Source organism: Malaclemys terrapin, chromosome 5 (assembly GCF_027887155.1).
Source record: "Malaclemys terrapin pileata isolate rMalTer1 chromosome 5, rMalTer1.hap1, whole genome shotgun sequence".
Classification (NCBI taxonomy): Eukaryota; Metazoa; Chordata; order Testudines; family Emydidae; genus Malaclemys; species Malaclemys terrapin.
In genome coordinates, this window is record NC_071509.1 from 53,894,142 (window position 1) to 53,913,927 (window position 19,786).

The 19,786-nt window shown below is 40.6% G+C and overlaps 2 protein-coding genes across 6 annotated transcripts in view; one reads left to right on the forward strand and one right to left on the reverse strand.

Moving 5' to 3' along the window:
- Window positions 1-8,522, forward strand: part of CRACD (capping protein inhibiting regulator of actin dynamics) — a 132,406-nt gene extending 123,884 nt beyond the window's left edge. Inside the window, exon 12 of the mRNA XM_054029589.1 lies at window positions 5,361-8,522. Coding sequence (XP_053885564.1) covers window positions 5,361-5,521 — 161 coding nt within the window. The 3' untranslated portion in view covers window positions 5,522-8,522. The remainder of the gene's footprint in view (window positions 1-5,360) is intronic.
- Window positions 8,523-11,611: 3,089 nt separating this feature from the next.
- The window catches only part of AASDH (aminoadipate-semialdehyde dehydrogenase), a 43,371-nt gene continuing 35,196 nt past the window's right edge, over window positions 11,612-19,786 (reverse strand). For 3 of the 5 annotated variants that reach the window (XM_054029591.1, XM_054029590.1, XM_054029593.1), the window contains 2 exons: window positions 19,435-19,566; window positions 11,612-15,953 (listed from right to left, as the gene is read on the reverse strand). In XM_054029591.1, coding sequence (XP_053885566.1) covers window positions 15,546-15,953; window positions 19,435-19,566 — 540 coding nt within the window. In that variant the 3' untranslated portion in view covers window positions 11,612-15,545. The remainder of the gene's footprint in view (window positions 15,954-19,434; window positions 19,567-19,786) is intronic. The other 2 variants (XR_008445068.1, XM_054029592.1) reach the window with 2 other exon arrangements.

Below are 19,786 nucleotides of genomic sequence, written 5' to 3' on the forward strand. Positions count from 1 at the left end.
AATGTGCTGAGGGAATATTGCTAAAAGTCACGTAGTAGCTGATTTATGTATTCTCAGTAGAAGTAAATCTGAGTCTGTATATTCTGTACTATTACATGCCAAGGATTATGGTTTATAATTGGCTGCAAAGTGATGAAATAATTCAGTTAGTGTTGTCTAATTCCTCATAGATCAATAATAATGAATACTGTAACATTATTAACCAGTCAGCCACTGCATACCAAGGACTATATCTTGACTGATAGCAGAAGAATTCAGTGACATATTTACCTCTGAACCATCAACCAACTATATGCTAGACTTTTTCCTAATTAGATCATTGGAAGCTAGTTATATTTTTTCTGGACCTCTAACTTAGGTCCCCCCTTAAAATCTGAGTTTCACAGGAAAAATTACTTTTACAATTCATAATGTAGAGATTTTCAAATAGGGTCTGAATGTCTTCAGAAATATGTAACAATGCCTGTGCTGACACCTCTTGTTTTGATCAAAATTCATTGTGTCTCAAGCATATATTGAATTGATTTCACCTTGGTCACTATTTGCCTCTGAGGTCAAATAGTGATATTAGAACAACAAATATAACAGGCATCATATCTTCTTATTACAAATAGACATGTTTGGCTGATGCAGGTTATGACGGTGCAGTCATTTAATATAAAGGCCTACACTGGAATTTGGCAAATCTACCCTCCCTTACGACAATATGTATGTTAAAAGAGATCTTTAAGAACTGAAAAATATTTGAAAATCAAGATACTTCAGACTTGCACTGAAAGTAGCTAAAACGGGCTGTTTGGAAAGCGATATTTCAAATTCTCTGCTTCTCTTTGCAGAGCCTTTGAAGTAACCATCTTTCCAAATTCTCTGCTAACAGCTGCTGTGCAGGCTTATAGAATTCCTACTGACTAAAAATGGGTCAGATAGTTTTTAATCAGTGTTTCTCTAAAAAGCAGATGATCTCCCACAGGATTTTAAAGTTTTGATTTTTTTCCCCACCCCCCAGTTATAGATTTTTTAAAAATCTGTTACACAAGTTGGACAGACTCAGTCCAGTTCATAGTGGACAGCTGCCCACACAAAGTGCCTCCACATCTAATGCTTATTCCAGTGGTGCCAATCTAGAGGTGGTTCCTTTAGGTCAGGGTTGAACAGGGACAGAATAGGGTTGCTTGCACTGTACCTGAGCCATGAAAATAGAGACAGGGATTATATAGTTAATTTTTTGTGTAGGATCATAATGTAGTAAAATCTCATTTTGTGGGCAAGTTAGCAACAGAAAGATAAGGGAGGTGTCAGCTGGTTTGTAAAAATCTACAGAATCATAATTCCAATGGTGTCATACTTTGCAGCAGGACGGAGGGAGAGAGATGACCTGCTGCTTCCAAGCTCCTCTGGTTGGTGGAAATTTTAATACAATGTTGCTGGAAATGGGTTGAGTTTGGGTATCTTTCAAAAGTCCTTTCTCCTGCAAACACAAGGGTACCAAACATGACAAACCTAGAACAATTAACTAAATATTATATTCAAGAAAATGTTAAAGTATAATTAAAAAAACATCGATTTTTAAACAGCTATGCATTGCTTACATAAAGAGACACTGATCCTAATGAAGTTAGCCTTGACATGCAAGACTCAAACGATTTGTTAATCAGTGTCATCTCAGTCTAGGGCTTCACTGCTAGACACATCACACTGATCCTCATCATCTGGCCAAACATTTGCAGGGTGTTGAGCATCTGGTTTTTGACACACAGCATTTAATTAGCGGAAAGACTGGTTGTGGACCACGTGGTATTTCACACATAACTGGCATGATCAATCCAAGACCCATTCATGCCCCCTGGGGAAAAGGTAGTTTCTGGATGTCCTAGAATCATTCTACTGCATGGAATTTTCCCTCTTGACCCTTGTCAATGGCAGTTTTTCACCATCTGCTTCTTGGAAAACATCCAGCTACAGAGCTGTTCGTGTGCTGTAATGTTGGCTTTCAAATGGTAAACTCAACATATGAACCTCTCCAGTGCATCTATGACCTCATCAGTGACTGTCTCAGCCGTTTCGAGCAAGGAGAGTCTTTGGAGGATGAATCAAATGCCTTTGAGTACGTTAATTTGGTCTTTTCTGCCAACCTTCCAGTATTGTCACATCCTGAAAGGGCATGGAAACTTGGCAGTGTGCAGTTTTTAATGGTCCAAGGGATAGGAACACATTTCTGAGGGATATACAACAATTCTGTTCCCCAGCAGCAGCCACAAACAATCTTGCAGAAATCTTGGATAGCATTTCACAGAGAGCACTAAAACATCTGTGTCTTGTGCAAAAATCCAGCATTTAGTAGTATCGCTGGGGTACTGATTCCATTCAAGATAATTTTAGTGTCAGCCTCCTCCCAGGAACTATGAAGAAACGGCATTGAATGGTGAGAGGTAGCAGCTTCGTTATGCCATGCAACAATGAAATTCTTCAAGCAATTCTTCAACATCAATGGTGGTACCACGGAGAACTTGGAGTAGTTTGTTGTAATCAGTGGAGGAGCCAATGCAGTGCCTACGCTGCTCAAGGAATGGGTTTTGGAATGAATTGCTAAAGCAACAGCCACTTGTAGTGGTAGATTATGCATATACCACATAGTTGTCGTGTGTATATTGTAAACCTGCCTTTCACTCAAACTCTCATCCATGAGGCTTTGTGATAAAATGGCAGCTTTGTGCTCCACTTGCTTACCTTCATGCTTGCTGGTGCTGAAGTCACTGCAACCATCAATGCACTACTTAAAAATGAAGTACAGGTCATGTGATATTTTTTCAGGTTTGGCATCAGCTATGGATCCTTGAAACGCCTATGTACTGCAGGACAAAATGCTTTTCTGTTTAAAAAAAATAATAGTAGCTGCACCTAGAATCTTCATACTATTGTTGACATCAGTGCTTTCACTTCTCACACCACACTTTTTGTTGCTTTTAAGGACATACGCAGTGATTCATTTCTGCAGATTGGATTGCTTAAAAACTATGTCCATATTCCACAGTTCAATAACTGCTTTATAAGTCTTTCTGCTAAGCATTTGTTTCTCTTCACTTTCAAAGTACATATTTCTCTGTACTTAGCTTCTGCATTGACCATCTCTACCACTTTCCCATCCATTAGAGCCTCTGAGGCAATACAAACAAATACTGATTTTACTACTGCAAAGTGTGTGACTCAGTTGGAGTTCATAAATTGCTTTTTTTCTTTTGAGACAACACATTAGATACATTCTTGGTGCAGCACTCTGTGGGATACACAGTGGTGTATGCATGGGTATCTTTTGGGTCAATGCACCAACACCTTTCCATGCAACATTCTCACAAAGGGTGACTGCTTCATTCAGTCTCTCTCATGTTGAAACTGTACTTCATGGATGCCTTTGTGCTTTCAGTTTAGGTCAGAAGAAGGTGGTGTTCTTCTCAATATAAGGCAATTCTTGCCCACACCCAGCACTTATCCCAGCAGCTTCAGCTTTTTTCTGATGGTTGATGTACCTCCATTTCAGCCTTGCCAAATTCAGTTTATTGGGTGCACTTCTTATAGCAGGTAAAGTGCCACTGAGTGTGGTGTTTTAACCAGGTCCTCTTCAGTGGTATTCTCCAAAGATTCAGCTACTAGTTGGTACTCTTCACCTCTCCATTGATACCTAAAAATGATCAAGTCTTTTGTAATACATAACATGCATTACATTACATAATTAATCAAAGTAATTTAAGTATGTGCATACTGTTTTCAGATGGATTCCAGTGTTTTCTGGCTGGATGCTGATATCTTAACCAGTGCCTCATTACAAGTCTTTTGGCCTAATGAACAAAAGTGGTATTGATTATTGCCAATGATGACAAATCAACTTGAAGCATTCCTTCTACTTTTACACAGCTGCTACTCTGAAACCTTCCAATATTAGTAATCTGTAACATTAAAAAAATTAATCAGGTAATTTTCTCAGCATTAACTGATAATAGAACACTGTCAGTTGAGGGCCACAATTTAATTTTGTGAAGGCTGCATGTTTGACATGCCTCTGTTTAAAGTATAATTTAAAAAAAAAGTTGATTTTTAAACATTTTCTCAAACATATATTTACATAATTGTTCTAGGTTTGTCATGTCTGATACCATTGCATTCATGGGTATCATTCAAAAGCCCTGTCTCCCATTTCAATGATGCTGGATTATAAACATTTCCACCATCCAGAGTACCGGGAACTGGAGCAGGCAGCAAGTCCCCTCTGCCACACCACAGAGGGTGGCGTAATTGAAATTATGATTCTGTAGATTTTTTTTTGACTCAAATGACACCTCCCTTACCTTTCTATCATTAACTTGCCCATGGAATTACACATACTCCCAAGCTATTAAGGCCTTAGCCAAAGCCCATTGAATTCAACAGGCTTTGGGTTAATCCCTTGATCAAGGAAATTTATTCTAAAATTTCTAGTCATAAAATAATTGGGGGGTAAATCAGAGATTGTCCCTCTTTCAGAGAATAATAGACTTGCAAAAGGCCTGTCTATTTAAGGGTTTTTTCATAGCATCCATCACTATAGTATTTAATAATGCTGTCAGCTGATCCCTGCATTATACTTCATGCGGTTCTGCTCTGAAAAGTGACTGTAAAAGGCAATTTTACACCACTTGTATATATTCAGAGAGATCTGCTTATTTTAGTAATAAATGGTTTTGGTACTTGTGAAGCTTGCAAACAAGCAGCTATGGGAAGGGAAGCTGGATTCTATTCCTACTTAAACAGTAACATCAGAATTGATAACTAAGTAGAAACTGCAGAGCTACATTATTCTGTGTAAATGTACTGACCTTGATTTGCCCAGGTGTCACTGAGGGCATAATTTGGAGACAGTGGGGTGGCATATGTATAAGAGAGCAGACCTGTGCCTGTAGAAACTTGGTTACTGCTTATACATAAGGAGGAAAGAATTCAGCTTGATTGTCAGGTTTTGGGTGGGAGGTTCCAGGATTGACAACAAGATTAAAAACAGCATTTGTACTTGTAAACTGAGAAAATTTGCTCTGAGACTGTAAAAATAGTGTCCTAACATTCCATGTTCGCTGAGTTACTTTTCGGCGTAGAACCACATTGAAATGTGTGGGTTAGTCCAATTTTAAATGACTAATTTTTTTCATCTATAAATCTGAGCCAAATTAATTTGGTTTTCAACATATACAGAAGACTGAACTATAGTTTTAAAGATATATTACCTATACATTTTGTGAACAGATTCACAGCAAAGTTCATAGTTCTCCCTTATTCTACAATGTAGCATGTTTCATCTGTTATTTTTTTTTCCCCTCTCCCAAATCAATAAACAGTGGAGATTTCAGATTCTGTTCCATCAACTCCTTTAGCAAAAGAGGTTACGAAGAGATTCTCTACTCCTGATGCTAACCCTGTGTCAACAGAACCAGCCTGGCTGGCCCTAGCCAAGAGGAAAGCAAAAGCCTGGAGTGACTGTCCGCAGATCATTAAGTAAACTGTAACCTTTTTGCTCTTTACATTTGTTTCTTAGTTGTTTTCTCCTTTTTATTGATTCAACTTTTTACACATGACAAAATAAACTGAACAAAATTTAAATGCATTTCCTGAAGGATTAAAAACCTAACTGATCACCATTTCGCTCTAGCTCACTATAGTGTGTGCTCACATCATAGATCCTTTTGCTTTGAAAAACTAGGTAGAGAGTGGGCCCAGGCATACAGTTCAGATCCAATTTCTCAAAATTCAGGGCTGCTCAAATGTGAGATTTTGGTTTTGCCCAGTATAAAAAAAGAGAGGCCAAAACTTCAGATCAAAAGCTCTTTAAAATTTTGTTAGCATTTGAGTCTGAGGTTTTGGATCTCTAGTCTCCATGCAGACAACGAAAAGATTCTAGCCACTCTAATACAAAAAATGAATGTGCCCTTGTCTTAGCCCCAATGGTCGCTTTTGAACTCAAGGTTTGATGCAGTTTATTTGCAATTTGAAAACCTCTCTAAGGCATTTTGGGAGACTTCTTCCCACCTGCAAATGAAGTGGTAGCATCCAATTACTAAGGCATTATTGTCTTTCATGCTGGGGGACTCAACACAATCGCTGTACCTCCCTCCTCAAAAAGAGGGAATGATCTGCCCATCATTCTAGTTAACATATTCATAGGGCAACCAAACAAAAAGTCATGGAGCAGGGATCCAAAGGGTTTCTCCTGTTCACTCAGAGGCAATGTCAATTATTAGATTGCAAGTGTGCTCTGAGCACATGGATGCCTAGGATCCTATTCCTACAAATATCTGTGTCCATGAGTACCTTTACATACCTAAGGAGTCTCCGTGAGTTCAAAGGGACTGCTGACACGTTTAAAGTTATTCATGTGTAAATATTTGCAGGTTTGGGGCCTAAAAGCTTAAAATCAGAAAACCAAGACCCTGGGATCCTCATGACAAGGTGGTAACTTAAAAACTTATTTAAAATTCAGTTTCCTGAACAAAGAATAAAATGGGTTCTGACTTCTAATTCTTGCTAAGGTTGTTCCCTGAGTGACTTTAGTATAAGGAAGGTAAACAATTTGTCTGGACAACCCAGCTGTAAAATTGAGTAAAAAATTTACTTCCTTGGGGGGGTGGGAGGAAGCAGTTGTTGCAGCTGAACTTTATTAAAAAAAAAAAAATGTTCTCCATGCAGTTAAAGATTAAAAAACATTTCCACTTTTTTTTTTTTAAAGTAGTCTTTAAAATGTAATAAAAAAATATTAGCATCCTTAAGTTTTCTACCCAGGAAGTTATGCTTTTTTTTTAAAAATGGCTTTTTACACATAGTAAGTACATCAACAAAAAGCAAGCTTCATCTTCCTAAAAAAAATTCCTGTGTTTTCAATGAACTTTGCATATTGCTGCAAATCCTCCCCTGTTTAAACATGTGTTTTCTTGTGAGTCATAAGCTAAGTCTACAGCATTTTAAGAGGAGGCATTTCAATAAGAAGCGAGGAGAAATTGCATTACTACAGCATAATGTATCTGATAACTTCATATTATTACTTTTCTTTAGCCAAATTGCTGTACATCACACAAGGAGGGGAACACAGTGTAAATAAAGCAGAAAACAATGAACCCTGTACTGTCCTCCTTGTTCTAAGAACTGAAAAAAAGCTAGTCAGCAAAAGTTATTGAATAGACTGCATCCTATGTAGGAAACAAAGGTTAAGCAGCACAGTTAAAATAGCACAAACACAAAAGACACATGAGCTTCACTAGAGGTGCAGCTCAAAATAGGTTTGTTCTTGTGGCTCTTGCACAATCAGTGTTCCACTCTGTTTCATATTTAAACTAGAACATTTAAAATCTTGACCCTTGTTCCTAACACATTAAGTATTTAAAAATTTTATACACAGAGGGACAAGTGAGCTCTCTGGTACCTGCACACAACTCCTATGGACTTCAATGGGAGCGCTGTGAGATTATCTGAAGGGGGGATTTGGCCCATAATATTTGTGTGTTTAATTAGTCCATAAAGTAGCACTTCTTAATGTACATTTATACCATATCTGGGTTTTGAAGTGTGCAAAAGAGTTGTTCTTGTAATTATAACTCTAACCTATAATCCATCACCAGGATTTTGGATGCAGGTGGGGGGGGGGGGTCGGGAAGGAGATGCAGGAGGTTGGTGGGAGCAGGAGAACAGGCCAACCACAAAGGTAGAGAAAAAAATAGTCAGGATCAAAGAAATGAAAAGCATGTTTAATGATTTATAGAGCAAAAAGTAGGTGCTATTGTGCATGACAAAATGAACTGACCTACCAAAACAACACTAGACACATTTATAGCACACAAACAGTTTGAATTGATTAAGGATGGTTGTAATCTAAAGTTTCAAAGCAGAGTCTTTACAAGTGTAGGGTATCTAGTATACTAAAAACTGCACTCAGTATGTACAGTACTTGCTTGGAAATACTTCTAAAGTCTACATGTTCAACACTGACATTTCATGTAACATCAATACAGAAATTTGCACTAAACACCTGTGAATTGTTACTTTGCTTTAGCTTTGTTGTGTCTTCTGAACAAATTGTCAGAATTCTGTAAAGTAAAAAATTGTTACTACTGAATTTATTCAAAGCAGCAAAAATGTTTTAAAAACTGAATAAACCACTATGTAGAAGGTCTCAATTTTTTTGTAATTTATAAACACAAAATACCATTTCTTCTGCACAGGTTATATATGATTAACCTCAATGTTCAATGTACAAAATTAATAATTGTGAGGTTTTTGTTTTCTGTACTTTTTTAATTTTTCAAATGTTTTAAAGTGCAATTGTTTCTTATACTAATGTCATTTTAATTCCTATAAAATTATAATCCAGTCAAAATGATCAGATGATGTATGCATTCACGGTCTCCTTCTGTTAGTGGTATAGGTCAGATTTATTTATAAATAGAATTTTTAGTGCTACAGGTGTCATGCTATGTGTTTTTATCAACAATAAAATTGTGTAACAAAACCTATGATGAAGAGATACATTAGTTAATTTCTATTTTATTTTCATATTTTGGTGGTCAGATTTTAATGTAAATGGTCCCATTATTGGAAAAAGTTGTTCTATTTCAATAAAAAAATCTACAACTGTTGTTTTTGTAACAAAAAAAATGGTTCCTGAGTTTAAAATGAAGCTTTTGTCATTGATAGACATTGCAAATTTAGATTCAACAAATTCACATCACTGCTGTGTGTTACTGAACTGGGAAAAAATGACAATACAAAATTCATTTCAACAGCACCATTTTAATTGTTCACGCAGGAGCTTCAAAAGTCACCAAGCTAAATGTCTTCACATCTGGACATGTGTGAACTGAGTCTTGAGTTTTACTCAATAATCCAAGGCAATTAGTAAATACTTAGTACAAAAATGGCTGTCTAACTTTTTTAAATGGGTTATTGCCCCATGCATTACAATACCATTGCTAAGTAGTATTAATGTTTCAAATCTTTGTCAAGCTACAAAAGCAAGCTTACCTACTCTCCTTGTAGCTTGTCAGGAAATTGAATGTGTTAGATGTATTCAAGTTGGCAGTCCCTGATGAAATTCATCCCATGGTACTTAAGGAACTAGCTGAAGCAATCTCAGAACAATTAATCTTCAAGAACACATGGAGGATGAGTGAAATCCCAGAGGACTGGAGAAGGGTAAACAAAGTAAATATCTTTAAAAAGAACAAAGATGACCCAGGAAATTATAGACCAGTCAGCCTAACTTCAATACCTGGAAAGATACTGGAACAGATTATCAATCAATTTGTAAGCCCCTAAAGGCTAATAGGCTTATAAGGAATAGCCAACATGGACTTGTCAAGAACCAGTCATCCCAAACCAATCTAATTTCCTTCTTTGACAGGGTCACTGGCCTAGTGGATGGAGGGGTGGGGGAGGTGAAGCAGTAGCAGTGACATATCTTGATTTTAGCAAGGCTTTTGATAGTCCCATATGACATTCTCATAAGCAAATGAGAAATGTGGTCTAGATTAAACTACTACAAAGTGGGTGCACAACAACTGGTTGAAAGATTGATAATTATGCTTTTGACTACAATGGTTTACTGAACCAACAAGGAGTCCAGTGGCACCTTAAAGACTAAACAGATTTATTTGGGCATAAGCTTTCGTGGGTAAAAAAAAACACTTCTTCAAATGCATGGAGTGAAAATTACAGATGCAGGCATAAATATACTGACATGTGAATAGAAGGGAGTTACCTTACAAGTCAAGAACCAGTGTTAACAAGGCCAATTCAGTCAGGATAGATGTGGTCCACTCTCAATAACTGATGAGGAAGTGTCAATACCAAGAGAGGGAAAATTGCTTTTGTAGTGAGCTAGCCATTCCCAGACCCTATTCAAGCCCAAATTAATGGTGTTAATTGTTCACTGTCCCACTGGGAGGGTGAATCTAGTGTGATCAGTCGGGGGTCAGTCCTGGGTCTGTTACTATTCAATATTTTCATTAATGACTTGGACAATGCAGTGGAGAGTACTTATAAAATAACACCAGGCTGGAAGGGGTTGCAAACACATTGGAGAACAGGCTTAGAATTAGAAACAACCTGAGCACCCTTAGCTACAGAAAAATATATTGGGAATATGGGAGTTGAAGCATCTTAAGGGATCAGTCATAGCATAAGGTAAATTCCAGCACAGTGTCTGTAGACTTAAGGTGGGATCTACAAAGAAATTTGGGCATGTAACTCCCACTGATTTCATTTCAGCTAAACAGCAGAGTTCCACCCTTAATTTATAAGATTCCTGAGAACATTAATGGAAGTTGCCAGTTAGTCAAAGGAAGGTGTTTGGGGATGAATAACTCCTATCGCTTAGATTGGGATGGCCAAACTTACTGACCCTCTGAGCCACATACGATAATCTTCAGAAGTTTGAGAGCCATAAGACATGCACAACCTTTACACATGCAATATTAGCATCCTACTTACTGTATCATGGCTAATTACTGCGAGAGCTAGAAGCCTTGTGGGTTTCCATCCTGGACGCAAGTCTTTGGAAATCCAGCTGATATGCTGTCAAGGCAGTACGGAGGAGGTCGGTCATATGCTACGTTGTAAGAACTGCACGTTTCGATTTTATGAACTTCATCATAGAGTACAGCGATTCACAGCAGTATGTAGTGCCGAAAATTGAAATGAGGTGCACACTAATCTTCTTGAGTTGAGGATACGTCATTCCTGGCACTTGCTTCCAGAACTCAATTGTAGACTGGTGTATGCATCATCTTTAGAGCCTAGTCCTCCTAGAGTTCCAACAGTTCTATTTCTAGAGTAGATGTTTCTATGTCCATGGTTTTGAGAATCAGACAGCCATTGGTGATCACATCAAACATGAATGAGTTTACAAAAAAGGCAAAGCAGGATCTCAGCTTCTGCACATCTTTAAACCTAGCCTGAAAGTCATCAAGCAGTCCTTGTAATTTACCTCTGTATTCCTCAAGTTTGTGATCTTCTACTTCCATTTCAGGGAATGTGTTTACCCTACTCTTGAGATGGGGAAAGTGGTTGAAGTCTCTTGACATCATGTCTCTTTGCAGAAGCTTCAACTTATTTTGGAAGCTGAAGACTGTCTGAATAAGGTCAGAAATAATCTTATCCTTCCTTTGGAGTGCCAAGTCGAGAGTTTGTAGATGCTGCATAATATCAATGAAAAACATCAGATCCTGCATCCATTGCCCATCTTTCAGTTGTAGACAGGACTTTTCTTCAAGGAAAGCACTGATAGGCTCCAACAGTTCCACAAACCTATTTAAGACATTGCTGGTTGATAACCACCTCACAATGCAGTAGAAAGATACATTGTTAGGTTTGTCTTGAAGAGCTGGCTCTTCAATTAAATCTTTGAACTCTTGATGAGTCTTCCTAGTTGAGCAGATGAAATTGACAATTTCTAGGCCCATTTTCGTAACATTTTCGTACTTCAAGTATCTGCTTGTGAGATGTTCATGATGTTCATGCAATGAACAGGGAGAAACTCCGGAAATTTGGGATCGCTTTTCAAGAGTCCAATAAGGCCTACTTTCCCGCCCTTCCCCCCCACATAGTTTCAGGTGCTCAATCCATTGAAACACTCACTAGTTTATCCAGCGATACAGCAGCATTTGTCAATGCTGCGTCAAGTGCGTTCTTTATGCCAATCCCACAGGTTGTTTCTTTTAGCGCCACTAAGTCCAACATTTCTTCTCTCACAATTATATCCGCGGAAATACAGCAAACAAATACAGCTAGATGTGGTTTATCTTGTATATCTGTGGATTTGTCCACAGCTAGCCTGAATGCTAGAGAATTCTTTAGATCATTTTGCATCTTGCTTGCAACATCAGCACTGATCTGGGAGATCTCTCTCTCCATAATGTGGCACAAAATTGGAATTTCCTTTATTAGTCGTTGAAGTCTTGTGTTATTCGGATCTAAAATTGCAACCACTTCTGCAATATTCTTCTTAAATTATCCATCACAATATGGACAGTTGGCATGAGCGATATTCCATGACATAACAAAACTAGCTTCAGTCATTATGTCAGCTTCCTTACTGAATGCCGAAAGTAGTGTCTGTTGAGGTGTAATTTTAATGGGGTTAACTTGTTTTTCCTTAATTCTTTTTCAGGTGTATATTTAGATGAAAAGTTATTGTGATTCGTTTAGTAGTGAAGTTTCAAGTTGCTCACTTTGTAGTGAGCAATGCATTGCGGATAAGGCACAGGGGCTTGCCACCTTTAACAGTGAATGCAAAATCTTCCTCCTATTCTGGCTTAAAACTTCGGTTTTCTTCCTCATGCAATTCTTACAATTTGAACATGTCACTGTCATCCACAAAATTAACATAGGGTTAACTCTTACGTATAAAACTTCCAGCAGAGTGCCATGTTTGGATTTATGCTCTCAACGAGGCTTCTTTGGAGTGGGTGCCTCTGAGTCGATGCACGACTTGGCACGACTCAGGGAGGCAATGTTGCGTTCAGGGGTGGTCCCCATTGGTGAGCTGCCCTTTGCCCACGACTGTGCTTCTTGCGCACACGGTGGGATTTGGGCAGAGGCAGCAGTGCCGCTAACGCCAGGCAGGAAGTACTGGGAGAAGTGCTCGGCCCTCCGACAGATCCCCTCAGTGCTGGATCCAAAGGTGCACGTGGCTGCATCACCTCTTCCATGAGGAGCTTACAGAGGCGAAGCTCCCAAGCTTACAGAGTCCGAGGTGGGAGCAAGCTGCAAATGGAGCAGTGATATGAGCTTTACCCAAGCAGGAGGCAAGGTTGGTGCTCGTCGCTCACAGAGAAGGTGCAAGGGCGCGAAGCACAGTACTTAAACCCAGCTTGCTGGGGCATAGACCCTGCACTGGGGAAGAGTCCTGTGAAGGGAAGAAAAGTCCAAAATGGCAACAACTAACAAATTATCTGAAAGGACAACTAACTTTACAACTAAGACTATGATTATGTCACGGAGGTCACAGAATCTGTGACTACCAGAGATCTCTGTGACATTTTCTGCTTCAGCCCTAGGGGCTGCAGGGTTGGAGCTGTCAGCTAGTGGGGGGCACCAGTGATCTCAGGTGCAGGGGTCCTGCAACTCGCAGATGTGGCATGGGGATGGGGCGTCTCCCACAGCGCCCAGTCCCCACGGGCAGTGGGGGGCCCTGCAGCACCCAGATGCCTGCCCGAATCGCCAAGCCACTGGAGTGCTGAGCCACAGCAGGCGGCCCCCGGAGCGCCAAGCCACCATGGGCAGCAGGTAGCTCCTGGAGCGCCAAGCAACTCCCTGCAGTCCTGGAGCTCCGAGCCTCCACGGGCAGTGGGGACCCGCAGCTCCCAACTGCTGTGAGCTTGTCTCCTCCTCCCCCCCATCACCATTTTTAATAAAAGTCACAGACAGGTCACAGGCTTCCTTGAATTTTTGGTTATTGCCCGTGACCTGTCTGACTTTTACTAAAAATTACCATGACAAAATCTGAGTTTTAACTACAACTAAAGGGCGGGGAAAAAACCAACAAAAAACTAAGTACAAGGAAAAAGAGGTGCAAGCTAAGAGCACCAAGAAACAGAGGTTCTGTCTCTGGCCATGTGGCAGTAAGAGGGAACTGGACCTGCATGGCCTCTTAAAGCCTCGGATGTGTCACAGTTGATGTACGACTCACATGCAGGTCAACACACACTACTATGAACAGTTCTGGCTCCAGCGCATGGGGTGCACGTGCATCCGACGGTTGGAATCCAGTGAGATCATCACTCAGAACTATTGAAATCCGACTTAACAGTAAACACAGACTTTGTGCAGAAAGCAGGGATATCCCAAGCATACAAGGTCCGCACAGCCCTGCGTGATGCAATTTCCTGTTATAATGTGCATGTGTAGCTGAAGCCCTGAGTCTGGGCACCTCCTGCAGGGCTAAAAGCCCGAGCCCCAGCACGCCATACTAATGCTAAAAAAGCCACGTGGCTCGCGAGTTGCTGTTTGGCCATGCCTGGCTTAGATCAAAAATGTCTACACAGCTATTTTTAGAGTGTTACTGCAAGCCCCTCTAGGCACAGTCTGTTGACCCAGGCTAGGGCTTGCTCCAAAATGCTATGTAGACATACCCACTGATATCTATAAGACTATTCCTGTCTTTAAACTCAAACATGGGCTTAAAAGGGCTTATAACAATCATATAATTTTGGAATGGGTTCCAGTGTAAACTTCACAATGTTCAGATCAACTATTTTTGGGCTAAGCATTTACTAATGGACATAGATCACTGTGTAAAAATGAAGATTCAGTTTATTCTTGCAAGTTAGGTCAGCTTCCCTAGATATCGTAAAAAGATTAAGTTGTAAGGCAGTGGTCCCCAAACTTCCCACTTCTTGTCCCCCCCTTACCTGTCTGCCACCTTTCCCCTCCGAGTCAGAGCTGAGAGCGGGGCCAGAGGCCAGGAGCGGAGCTGCGGCCCGAGGCTGGGGACAGAGCAGAACTGGGTGGCACTCCCTCCCTGCCCCCCCGCGGGGCTAGCCCAGGCACTGCTGCATCCCCCGAACGCATTTTAAAATCCTATATAGAATAGAATAATCAGCACTGAAGGATTCCCCACAACAGATAGCAACCTCAAGGCAAAGGTGCTTGGAGGGGCAGAGCACCTCAGTCTATGCATGTGCAGTAGGCACACTGAGACACAGTTATCTATTTACAAAATATGTTAATACATTCAATAAAAAGACTAAATTGCCAAACCAAATACTGGAAAACTTGAGACCAAACAGACAAGCAAATTTCCATGCTAGACATGACATATGGCACAAAATTCAATATGAATTGCCAGAAACAGTTATGTCAGAGTGAACACATTTATTTTTCACCAAAATTCAGCTTAAATCAGACACATGATGCTGAGCAATCATTAAGTCAAGTGCCCTCTCTTGATTAGGAAAATAGCTTGACTTTGAAAACATGTTAGTGTCTACACTAGGTGAATATTGGTGCTAGCTAACACCTTAAAAATGTGTCCAGAGGTCATGATTGGGGGGAGTTTACTGTTGTCCATGACCACGTATCATTTTTAAAAAGTATTACACACTTTTGCCACTAAGCACTATCATGTTTTAAACAGCACATAGGCAAAATTTTAAAAGAAAACCACACATTTTTCCTAGTCCAGACAAGACAATGGGTACATTGACTCTGCAACAAACCATCAGCGGCAGCGAGTCTCAGAGCCCAGGGTCAACTGACTCGAGCTCCCGCTACGGGACTAAAAAGAGCTCTTTTTAGCCCCACAGCACAAGTCCAAGTCAGTTGATCCAAGCTCTGAGACTCGCTGCCACACATCTTTTATTGCAGCATAGACATGCCTGTTGGTGCAAAATTGTTAACTAACGAAGTTTGCAAAGCAAACATGATACATTTTACAAAAGTAGAATGGGCCAAGAGCAGCACCTACAGGCCGGGGTGCTTTAAAGTACAATTTAAGGATGTTCTTAATGTCCAAGTGTAAACACTAGAGATAAAGCAGATTAACACATCCTAGTAGCTGTTTCTTCAGCGATACACAAATCTAGGCAATAAACATAATCATTTCTACAGCCAACAACGAGCCTTGATCCACATACTACAGGGGAAGAGAATACTTCTCCTGGAAGTTTATTGACACCTGTTACCAATCCAGTCTTAGCATTCAGGACCCACACTGTGCCATCTGTGGATGTTGCTGCCAGCAGCGTTTCACTCTCCAAGTCATGACTATGGAAAATAAAGGAAGTTGCATATACACTTGAAGTGGTTTTAAATTTCCACAGTAAATTACCTTCCATATTACAGCAGTAGATAAAGCGGTCATGGGAACCAAAATATATTTCTTGCTTAGTTAAACTTGAGATACATGGGGATGAAAAGACTGGTCCACTGGTGGAAAACTGCCAAACCTACAGAACAGTATTAAAAAAATAATCCATTATTACGGGTTGTTCAGGTTACCAATGACACATCTATTTAATCTTTAGGGACAAGTTGTTGACAGAGAGGACAAATATACTGCATCATCTGGATTCTGGCATATGGTGTACAGTATATAATACATGGCTAGAAAATACTTGCAACATTCATGAGCTAAGCTCCACACATAGATTCAGTAGGCAGGCACTCACATGATAGTTTCCTGTAATGCAGTGTTGTTGTAGCCATGTTGGTCCCAGGATATTCCAGAGAAAAGGTGGGTGAGGTAATATCTTTTATTGGACCAACTTCTGTTGGTAAGAGACAAACTTTCAAGCTTACACAGAGCTGAACTGAAGAAGAGCTCTGAGTAAGCTTGAAAGCTTGTCTCTCTCACCAACAAAAGATATTATCTCAACCACCTTTTCCCTCTCGTTTCCTGTAAATTATTTCACCTATGTGGAGGCTCTACTAAAAAGAGGCTAAACAGGCAACACAGTAAGTACCTCAAGGCCATTACAGTAGAGGTGTCCCCCCACATCCCCTTTCCTCATTGTATTGGTGTAGTGTAACAAATCCAATCTTGTGGGAGTTCCAAGAATCACCTACATAAAGATCCCTGCAAGCCAATGAAGTAGGGGGGAGGAGTCCTAGCATCACTGTTTTAGAACATCAGACATCCAAGGCTGGGAAAGCTATCCAGTTAGAGAGGGCTGCTGTCATGCCACCAGGAGAGGAGGATATGGCTTTTTCAAAGGGAGGACACTGGCTGCTGGTTACTTGTTGCAGCAGGCAGTGCTCCCCCACTACTCCCACCAGTGACGAAGAACCATTATGCTGCCCTGGCAATGAGGAATCACCTGCAAAGGTGGAGAAGGAGAAGCCATGTACCCCCCAAGCTGTGAAGATCACAGCCACCACTCCCAGGAGGAAACGTCGGGTAGTGGTGGTTGGTGACCCTCTTCTGAGAGGGACGGAGGCACCCATCTGTCAGCCTGACATGGCATCACGGGAGGTATGCTGCCTGCCAGGGGCCCATATCCGAGATGTTATGGAAGGGACTGTCAAGGATCATCCAGCCTTCTGACTACTACCCCATGCTAGTCATCCATGTGGGTACCAATGATACTGCAAGGTATGACCCTGAGAAGATGAGAAGTGACTACAAGGCTCTGGCAGTAAGGGTGAAGGAGTTGGTGGCACAGTTGGTGTTCTCTCTGATCCTTCCGGTCAAGGGTAGGGGCTCAGGCAGAGACAGTTGCATCCTGGAGATGAATGCCTGGCTGTGAGGATGGTGTCGCCAGGAGGGCTTTAGATTCCTTGACTACGGGATGCTGTTCTGGGAAGAAGGACTGCTAAGCAGAGACAGGAGGAAGGAGAAGAGCATATTTGGATACAGATTGGCTAATCTAGTGAGGAGGGATTTAAACTTGGTTCGATGGGGGCAGGTGACAAAAGCCCACTGTTAAGTCCAAAACATGGAGACCTGAGAGAAGGGTCAGAATCTGAGAGGGAACATGGACCATTATAGCAGAAGTCATGGTGATCCCAGAAAGTCACGGAATCCATAACAAACTCGCAGCTTTAGTAATAAATAACAGTCAGCATGGATGTGACAAGAACAAATTGTGTGAAACCAACCTAATAGCATAACGGGAAAGCAGTAGATGTGATATATCTTGTTCTCAGAGAGTAGTTATCAGTGGTTCACAGACAAGCTGGAAAGGCATATTGAGTGGGGTTCCACAGGGATCAGTTCCTGATCCGGTTCTGTTCAATATCTTCATCAATTATTTAGATAAATGGCACAGAGTACACTTATAAAGTTTACTGATGATACCAAACTGGGAGGGGTTGCAAGTCCTTTGGAGGACAGGATTAAAATTCAAAATGATCTGGACAAACTGGAGAAATGGTCTGAAGTAAATAGAATGACATGCAGGAAGGACAAATGCAAAGTACTCCACTTAGGAAGGAACAATCAGTTGCACACATACAAAATGGGAAATGTCTACCTACAAAGGAATACTGCGGAAAGGGATCTGGGGGTCATAGTGGATCACAAGCTAAATATGAGTCAACAGTAAAGCAAACATCATTCTGGGATGTATTAGCAGGCATGATGTAAGCAAGACACAAGAAGTAATTCTTCCATTCTACTCAGTGCTGATTAGGCCTCAACTGAAGCAGTGTCCAGTTCTGGGTGCCACATTTCAGGAAAGATGTGGACAAATTGGAGAAAGTCCGGAGAAGAGCAACAAGAATGATTAAAGGTCTAGAAAACATGACCTATGAGGGAAGATTGAAAAAATTGGGTTTGTGTAGTCTGGAGAAGAAAAGACTGAGAGGGGACATGATAACAGTTTTCAACTACATAAAAGATTGTTACAAGGAGGAGGGAGAAAAATTGTTCTTCTCAACCTCTGAGGATAGAACAAGAAGCAATTGCAGCAAGGGTGGTTTAGGTTGGACATTAGGAAAAACTTCCTGATTGTCAGGGTGGTTAAGCACTGGAATAAGTTGCCTAGGGAGGTTGTGGAATCTCCATCATTGGAGTTTTTTTAAGAGCAGGTTAGACAAATACCTCTCAGGCATGGTCTAGATAATATTTAGTCCTGCCATGAGTGCAAGGGACTGAACTAAATGACCTCTCGAGGTCCCTTCCAGTCCTATGATTTTATCAGTGACAATTTTTACTATGGACAACATTTGTGAGTTAAGTACCCTATGACTGTGCCCAGGCAAACAAACGACAGTTTCAACAACAAAACTTAAAACCAGAGATGCAAAATCTTGCACATCTCTGAGAAAATAAACCTTACCATCACATCCAAGATTCTAAGAATGAGACCAAGACACACACACACACACACACACACACACACACACTTACACAGGTATCTCTGCCATGACACCAGCATTTTGTTTGACACCTTGATAAGCATGTCAGTGAAACCTTAATTCCAGTCAGTACCTTTATAAAACAAATCTGAAAGATAGGGATGGGACTTGAAAGCAACTCTTGCTTTCAACTCTGCTGTGTGTATCCCTGGCATCTGCTAACAAAAGTGTCAAACCAAAAATGTCACCACCTGACATCCCTCTCATCCTCCCCTCCCAAATTAAATGGTTAGAATTCAACTGAGATGCTCAGGATTTTTACCTCTGCATTAGGAATGGAGGGATGGCTGGGGAGAGACTGGGATTCTGGGTTTTATTTCCAACCCTGCCACTGATTTGCTGGATAGCCTTTGGCAAACTGCTTTACCTCTCTCTGTTAGAATTTACCTTTCTGTAAAATGGGTACCTACTGATACGTATTTTACCTGGCTGGTGTAAGTGTTAATATATGTTAACCACTGAAATCCTCAGAACAATTTTATAAAACTGCGATTTATTACTAAAAGATAAATCAAAGCAAGAGTTTGTGATGTAAGAAAGTCGAATAATCTAATAGTGATAGTTTTTCACCTTTTCTCCTGAGTGGCTAAAACAGTACACATTCCCATCCACACATCCAATGCACACATACTGCTCATTGCAGTGAGGAGAGGAGAAGAGGGGTTTTCCACAGGAATTTTTCCAGATCTTATTACCCGTATCCTGTGAATGATAAAGCACAAGACATGGCATTTAATGTGATTGTAGAAAGCTGCACAAAACTACTGGGCAAATCATCTTCCTAGTAACTGGGCTGGGCCCTGGGAATAGCCACAAGAAAAGAGAATTCAGTTCCCCAAGCGGCAGAGCAATAGCAGACCTACTCTGCAGAGATTACTCCAACTTAATACCTAGAACAGCTTTTAGCAACACGGCTGTGCAG